We start from the raw sequence: 7,721 nt of genomic DNA on the forward strand, positions 1-7,721 counted from the left end.
CTCAGGGAGTCAGTGATGGCCAGCATGCTGCAGTCCATGGGGTGGCAAAGAGTCGGACACGACTGAGCAACTGAACTGACTGACTACACACAAACATCAGTGCTCATCCGGTCTGGCCTTCAGTAATTAAGACAAAGACAAGGCCCCCACTCTGCTGTCACCTCTAGCCCCATCCTTCTCCATGACAGAGGGGCCCCATCTAGCCCAGTGCCCACCCCACCGGTCCAGATCAAGCCTGCTGAGAAGTAGAGTGTCTCTCCGCCTCAGGAAACCAAACCTAGGGCCCCAAGCCCAGGCTCTGTGCTTCCAAGTACACCTCCCTCAGCACCCAGAACCAATGCTGAGGCTCAGAAAATATACATGAGAAGGAAGGAGAGATGGTTCTCCCACAGGACTTGGTGAGCAGAGGGACGGGAGGAGCCTCAGTCAAGACCTTGAAAGTGTTCCTCAGGCCTAAGTCATCTGCACCCTAATCCCCACCCCATCTTGAAGAGACACCTGGGGACCATCCTATGAGGAATCCTCAGGACTCCTGCTGGCTCAGCCACACCCACCACGTCCCTCTGGCAACAGGTCTCAAAGTCATATGGCAGGTAAGGGACAGGGTGTGGTTACCTGGGGCACTGGGAGGTACACGGAGACTTTTATAGCAGGGATTTAAGCCCGGGCAGCCAGTGCTGCAGCTTGTAACCTGGTGTCCCAGCCTTGCCTGAGACCCGGCCTCCGTAGGTCCCATCCTGACCCTCCACCATCACACAGCCATGCAGGGGGCCTGCGTGCTGCTGCTGCTGGGCCTGCAGCTACAGCTCTCCCTCGGCCTTGTCCCAGGTAATCAGGTGACTCCTGGCGCCCTACTCAGAGTGGGTGGCTCCAGGCTGACCTGACCTCCACTCTCCCCTTGAGCAGTTGAGGAAGAAGACCCCGCCTTCTGGAACCGCCAGGCAGCCCAGGCTCTTGACGTGGCTAAGAAGCTGCAGCCCATCCAGACAGCCGCCAAGAATGTCATCCTCTTCTTGGGCGATGGTGAGTGCGCTAGGTCGGTCCACACCCTGTCTCCCCACAACCCTGGAATCCTGGGCTGCCGGCTGACCCAGGCTGGCCCCAGGGACTCAGACCTGACACTGTGTACCTTCAGGGATGGGGGTTTCCACGGTGACAGCCGCTCGGATCCTAAAGGGGCAGATGGCTGGCAAGCCGGGACCTGAGACACCCCTGGCCATGGACCAGTTCCCATACCTGGCTCTGTCCAAAGTAAGGGCCAAGTGGCCTCAGGGTGGTCTACACCAGAGGGGTGGGTGTGGGCCTAGGGAGCAGGGTAGGAGGGAAAGCCCCAGGAGGGCTGGGGGCTGAGATAGGGGCTGGGGGCTGTAAGGATGGGCCCAGGGCCTGGCTCAGGAGCTGGGTGTCTACCCCAGCAGAGCTAAAGGCGTCTCTGCCCCCAGACATACAACGTGGACAGAGATGTGCCCGACAGTGCAGGCACGACCACCGCCTACCTGTGTGGGGTCAAGACCAACATGAGGACCATTGGTGTAAGTGCAGCCGCCCGCTTCGACCAGTGCAACACGACACGTGGGAATGAGGTCACGTCTGTGATAAACCGGGCCAAGAAAGCAGGTGGGCTTGGGGGTCAGTTTCTTGGGCAGGGACAGGCTCAGAGACCTTGGTGGCCCACCGTGACCTCTGCCACCCTCAGGGAAGTCCGTGGGAGTGGTGACCACCACCAGGGTGCAGGATGCATCCCCAGCCGGGGCCTACGCGCACACTGTGAATCGAGACTGGTTCTCTGACGCTGACCTGCCTCCCGATGCACAGATGTATGGCTGCCTGGACATCGCCACTCAGCTCGTCTACAACATGGACATTGATGTGCGACATGATGGGCACAGGGCGAGGCTGGGCAGAGGGGGTGGGATACACTCTCAATACAGTTCCAGGCAACCCACAGTCCTGGGGTCTCGCAGGGTCTCTGTTGGTGGGGGTGGGGGTCACCCTGTAGAAGTTAACTGGTGGGGACAAACCATCCCACAGACCTGATTGGGGAGGCAGGGACTGTGTGAGGGGGGGTGAGTAAAGGGCCAGCCAGGCCCTGAACCCATCTGCCCTAATCTCTGGTCCCAGGTGATCCTGGGTGGAGGCCGAAAGTACATGTTTCCTGCGGGGACCCCAGACCCTGAATACCCAGATGACAATGGAGTCCGGAAGGACAAGCGGAACCTGGTGCAGGAGTGGCAGGCCAAGTACCAGGTGATGGGGGCTCATGGGTGCGGGGGTACAGCGGGGCTGGGCCTGGGGTGTCGGGCTAATGGACTGAGGCCTGGTTCTGCCCTCCCAGGGAGCCCAATATGTGTGGAACCGCACGGAGCTCCTTAAGGCGGCCGATGACTCCAGTGTAACACACCTCATGGGTAACGACCCCACCCCACCCACACCTGCCCAGGATGGGTGCCATGGGCCCCCCATCCCCAGCTTGAGGGTCACCATTGGTCCCATTTCCAATAGGCCTCTTTCAGCCAGGAGAAATGGCCTATGAAATCTTCAGAGACCACACCACGGACCCATCCCTGGAGGAGATGACGGAGGCAGCCCTGAGAGTGTTGAGTAGAAACCCTCGGGGCTTCTTCCTCTTCGTGGAGGGTGAGTGGCAGCTCCTTGTGGATCAGAGGGGGAAGGGGCTGCACTCAGGGTGGGTCTGGCATCACTCACCTTCCACATGACTTTCTTGCAGGAGGCCGCATTGACCATGGACATCATGCAAACACAGCTTATTGGGCGCTGAATGAGACAATCATGTTCGACAATGCCATCGCCAAGGCTAGCCAGCTCACCAGTGAAGCAGACACACTGACCCTTGTCACCGCCGACCACTCTCATGTCTTCACTTTCGGTGGCTACCCACTTCGTGGGACCTCCATTTTCGGTAATCCCACAGAGAGTGGCAGGTCCTTGCTCTTAAGTTACCTGGCACAAAGTGTTCTGAACCAGTTCTGCCAATTGGAGTAATAATAGTAACTGCCCCACTTCACTCTGGTAAGGATTAAACCAGTGAACACACAAGAGGTGCCTCGCTCAGCATACAGGAGGTGCCCCGAAAGCTGGGGTCAGTGTGATAACAGGGTCCCCTCTCCCTTGCAGGGCTGGCCGATGGCAAGGCCAAAGATGGCAAGTCCTACACCTCCCTCCTATATGGCAATGGTCCGGGGTACCGGTTGGACGTGGGCCCACGACCTGATGTGAATGAAAAGGAGAGCAGTGAGTGCAATGGGTGGGCCCTGGGGAGCAAGACGGGGGGATGGGAGGAGGGGAAGACCCTACTCCGGAACTCCTGGGAAGTGGAGGTCGCCTCCCTTCCTTCCCTGAACCACCTCTCTCCTCTCAGCGGACCCCGAGTACCAGCAGCAATCCGCAGTGCCCCTAGACAGCGAGACCCACGCCGGTGAGGACGTGGCAGTGTTTGCACGAGGCCCGTGGGCACACCTGGTGCACGGCGTGCAGGAGCAGACCTTCGTGGCGCATGTCATGGCCTTTGCTGCCTGCGTGGAGCCCTACACCACCGACTGCCACCCTCACCCCCATAGCGGTCCCTCGGACACCGCCCACCAGGCTGCCTGCCCATCCTCACTGGCACTGCTGGCCGGGGCCCTGCTGCTGCTGCTGGTGCCCACCCTGCACTGAGGCCCACCCACCCGGGCTTCCTCCCCGCCCCCAACCTTGATGGACCCAAAACACCCTGGAGGTTGAGGTCCTGACTTTCCTGTGAGAGCAGTCCTCAGTGCCCCAGACCTCAGTGGCCTCAGCTATTTTGAGGAGCTGCCCCATATTCGAGGATATTGCAGGCAGGGCCTCAGACCACCCAGTCTCTTCTCCCCACCCAATAGCCCTGCCTGAGGACCAGGCTGGCACCAGAGGTGTTCCCCACAGCGGACCAGTTCCCCACAGCGGACCAGAGCCTACGAGACCCCCACTGGGGGCTTCCGGGAGGCGTGTCTTCTGATTGCCTGACTTCCAGGAGGCGTGGCTTCCGCGGAGTTGTGGCTTCCATCCTCCTGGAACCCACTCTGTGGGTACCTCGCTGGCCAAAGAGACATCTGGGGCCAGGAGTGCCAGGCGGCCCTCAACACAGTCTTCAGCAGCCCCTTCTAGGAACCCAGCGGTATCTTTACAGAGAGACAGCGACACAGAGGAGAGGAGACTTGTCCCAGGTCTCAGCTGCTGTGAGGGTGGCCCCGGTGCCCCTGGGAGATCCCAGGAGCAGCGGGAGAGCTGGGGGTGGGGACAGAGGCCCCGCCCTCCTGGGAGGGAGGAAGCAGCCCTCAAATAAACTGTTCCAAGTGTGATGCAGCAGTGATACTTGTGGGAAGAAAAGCCCTTAGCAGGTGGGGCACAGAGTGTGTGTCTGTGTGAGGGGCGTGGTGATTCACATCAGGAAGTCAGCGAGGGGCTGATGAGAGGCTGACACTGAGCAAAGACCAAAGGCGGTGAGGGTGGGAGCAATGCAGGACAGCGGTGCAGGGGCCCCAAGGGGGCCAGCACGGGGACCAGTTGGGAGGAGCAGAGCAGGTAAAGGTCAAAGCTGAGGGAATGGGAGGATGGGGGAGGAGCAGAAACTTCATCCAGAATGTGGGAGAGGAATGGAAGGCTGTGAACATAACATGGACATAACAGGACTGGAAGATTCTAGAAAATATCATGCTGGCTACTGAGAAGGGAGTGACAGAGGATGAGATGGTTGGATGGAATCATCAAGTCACTGGACATTAGTCTAAGCAAGCTTGGGGAGGTAGTGAAGGACAGGGAAGCTGTGTTTTTGTTTGAAAGCTAATGGATGGGGTGGGCATGGGGCAGAGGTGGGAGCTGGGGAACCAGAGAGGAAGTACAAGTGAAAGTTTCACATTTCTTCCTTTCTTCTGGCTGTGTTGGGTCTTTGCTGCTAGCGGCCTCTCCCTAGTGGTGAGTGGGGGCTACTGTCTAGCTGAGGTGTGAGGGCTTGTCGTGGTGGCTTCTCTTGTTGCAGAGCACAGGCTCTATGGTGTGTGGGCTTCAGTAACTGCAGTTTGTGGGCTCAGTTGTTCCACAGCATGTGGGATCTTCCCAGACCATAGATTCAATCCCTGTCCCCTGCATTGGCAGTCGGATCCTTAGCCACTGAACCACAAGGGAAGTCCCTAATATTTCTGAGCTCTAAAAACATTCCAGAGCAACCACTCCAAAAAAAACTACACTGATTGCGTATGTAACTCATCCTAAGTATTTCAAAGAATTTAAAAGGGTGAAAGCAGCCATATTTTCCAATAAATTTTACACAGAAATTTTACAAATTTCTTTGTACATTTCCAAAGTTGCAAGAAAGCCTTTTGCCTTCACTAGAAATGTTAATATAACTGAGTATGCGTCCTTATTTACTAAACTTTTGATTTAGCAGTGTAAAACATCGATTTGAAGGCCAGGCTCTCAGGGCTATTTACTGAAACTCTGGGTTGTTGTTTAGTCACTCAGTCATGTCTGACTCTTTGTGGCCCCATGGACTGTAGCCTACCAGGCTCCTCCGTCTGTGGGATTCTCCAGGCAAGAATACTGGAGTGGGTTGCCATTTCCTTCTCCAGGGGATCTTCCCAACCCAGGAATCGAACCCAGGTCTCCCACGTTGCAGACAGATGCTTTAACCTCTGAGCCACCAGGGAAGTTATGAACACATTTATGTTTCATAAATGTGTTCAAAACCCAAGGGAACTCTGCATTTTCAAGCCACAGGTTTTAAAAGCAAATTATTTTGGAATTCATGGTGATCTCTGCACAGCTTTGAATATCCCAACAACCACTGAACTGTACACTTGAAAAGGGTGAATTTTGTGGTATATAAATTATACCTAAATGTTAAAAAGTTTTGTTTCCAAGTTTTTTCTAAATATGTAGGCATGAGGGATTTTATTAGCCAAACACCGTGTTGACCACAAGATCATGGACACGTTCTCAAGCATCAGTTTGTTAAAAGTCTTGACCTTGAAGAGGCAGATGCCGGGGAAGTATGCTTTTCCAAATTTTATTGGGTGCTCAAGATGGACAGTGCTTGTCACCTCAAGAACTCTCAGCACATGGGTCTTTAAGAAAGGAAAGGAGTCAGGAAGAAAGAGGGCAGGAGGACTCATGCCAGCCCCCTTCAGTACCTTGCCAATAACATGGCTCATAATGTGGGGCTGATCTGGAACATTCTCATGGTCACCCCCATTATCATTACCAAGTATCTATCATAAAGCTTCTCCTAGACTCAGACAATTTTGGTTTTAGAAAGTTAACACCATCAATTGCTTCCCTCATAGCTCAGTTAGTAAGGAATAGGCCTGCAATGCAGGAGACCTTGGTTCCATTCCTGGGTCGGGAAGATCCACTAAAGCAGGAATACGCTACCCACTCCAGTATTCTTGGGCTTCCCTGGTAGCTCAGCTGGTAAAGATCTGCCTGTGATGCAGCAGACGTGGGTTCGATCCCTGGGTTGGGAAGCTCCGTTGAAGAAGGGAAAGGCTACGCACTCCAGTATTCTGGCCTGGAGAATTCCATGGATTGTATAGCCCATATGGGGCCACAAAGAATCGGGCATGACTGAGCAACTTTCACTTTCACCACTGATGGCTCTCACAGCAGTTTATGTGCTCTCAAGGTTTCTGGATCTTCCCTGCAATGGTTGGCCATGGATGGACCAATGAGTGAGCTGTGCAGATTCTGCTGCTTCTGCAGCTTTTTATCATCCAGAATCCTTTAACATCACAGCCTGTGGAGTAGCCATTCCATCAGTGGGCACACTTACAGAGTTCTCCCCAAATAACACTGTTTTTGTTAAACAAACGATGAACTGTTGAAAACATATATTCCCTGCTATATCTTACCTCTAGTGGCTCACTCACAGAAAAAAGGAAAAGAAAAATCTGATCTGCGTATTTCATTATTGGAACAGAATCCAGCAAATACCTTAAGCTGAGATGCGTAGAAACATCTGTGCTTTCAGCCAACTACTCCTCCCATACTGGGTAATTTGCTGTGACACTTTTTTTTTTCAATCTACAGCACTGTTTTTTCTACATCTTCCAACAGTAATCATTGATGAAGAAACGCCTTCTGGTTTTTCCAAAGACCATTTTCTGTTCAGTGTTTCTGCCATTTTTACTGCAGCAGAAAGAATAAATGTTTGCCTGGTGTTAGGTGCTTTTTGTCTTATGCTATTATGTAAGAAACTTTAAAAGAGCCTTCCAAATATTCATCATTGCTTAGGAAAATATCAAAAATACTAGTGGAACAGCACATCACTTTAAACATCACTGGGAAAGAACTCTCTGTGTCTGTCTTCATGTTGGGATAGCTTAGTTTTTGAATGTCTTTCTAAACAGGAGAGTTTCTTGCTGTTATTGAGAATACCTCAAATTGTGCAAAGCAAACTTCCCCCAAGCAGCAAGCTCAGAGAGGTACTGGGGTTGGGAGGGGCTCACAAACACCAGAGGAAGGGCACAGGCCTAGGTCCAAAGGCTGGAGGCCACCCAGAGTCCCCAACAGCGAGTGGGTCTGGGGCCTGGCCTCCCTGCGCCACTCGGGGTTGGAGGGAGGGAGAAGGCTCCAAGCGGCCACCAGCCACTGTAGGCACTGTCCGTCCATTACCGTCCCCTGTCCCCGCACACACGTGCCCGCCGCAGGCTGGGGAAGACCCCTGTAATAAAGCGCCGGGCGCCGGACTT

The 7,721-nt window shown here is 54.2% G+C and overlaps 1 protein-coding gene across 1 annotated transcript; it reads left to right on the forward strand.

The window, feature by feature from the left end:
- The first annotated feature begins 586 nt into the window (after positions 1-586).
- LOC133256258 (intestinal-type alkaline phosphatase-like) lies at positions 587-4,317 on the forward strand. The gene is made up of 12 exons (XM_061431217.1): positions 587-593; positions 730-828; positions 907-1,023; positions 1,136-1,295; positions 1,427-1,617; positions 1,697-1,869; positions 2,122-2,247; positions 2,336-2,408; positions 2,503-2,637; positions 2,729-2,920; positions 3,136-3,252; positions 3,380-4,317. Exons 1-12 carry the CDS (start codon positions 587-589, stop codon positions 3,673-3,675), a joined length of 1,686 nt encoding a protein of 561 aa, XP_061287201.1. The 3' UTR covers positions 3,676-4,317.
- Positions 4,318-7,721: the final 3,404 nt, after the last annotated feature.

Source organism: Bos javanicus, chromosome 2 (assembly GCF_032452875.1).
Source record: "Bos javanicus breed banteng chromosome 2, ARS-OSU_banteng_1.0, whole genome shotgun sequence".
NCBI classification, from domain to species: Eukaryota; Metazoa; Chordata; class Mammalia; order Artiodactyla; family Bovidae; genus Bos; species Bos javanicus.

Excerpts from the sequence above, each read along its gene's own strand:
- LOC133256258 (XM_061431217.1), top strand. Across the intron at positions 1,870-2,121 it reads TCTACAACATGGACATTGAT|GTGATCCTGGGTGGAGGCCG; the intron begins GTGCGACATGAT and ends CTCTGGTCCCAG. Across the intron at positions 2,921-3,135 it reads TCGTGGGACCTCCATTTTCG|GGCTGGCCGATGGCAAGGCC; the intron begins GTAATCCCACAG and ends TCTCCCTTGCAG.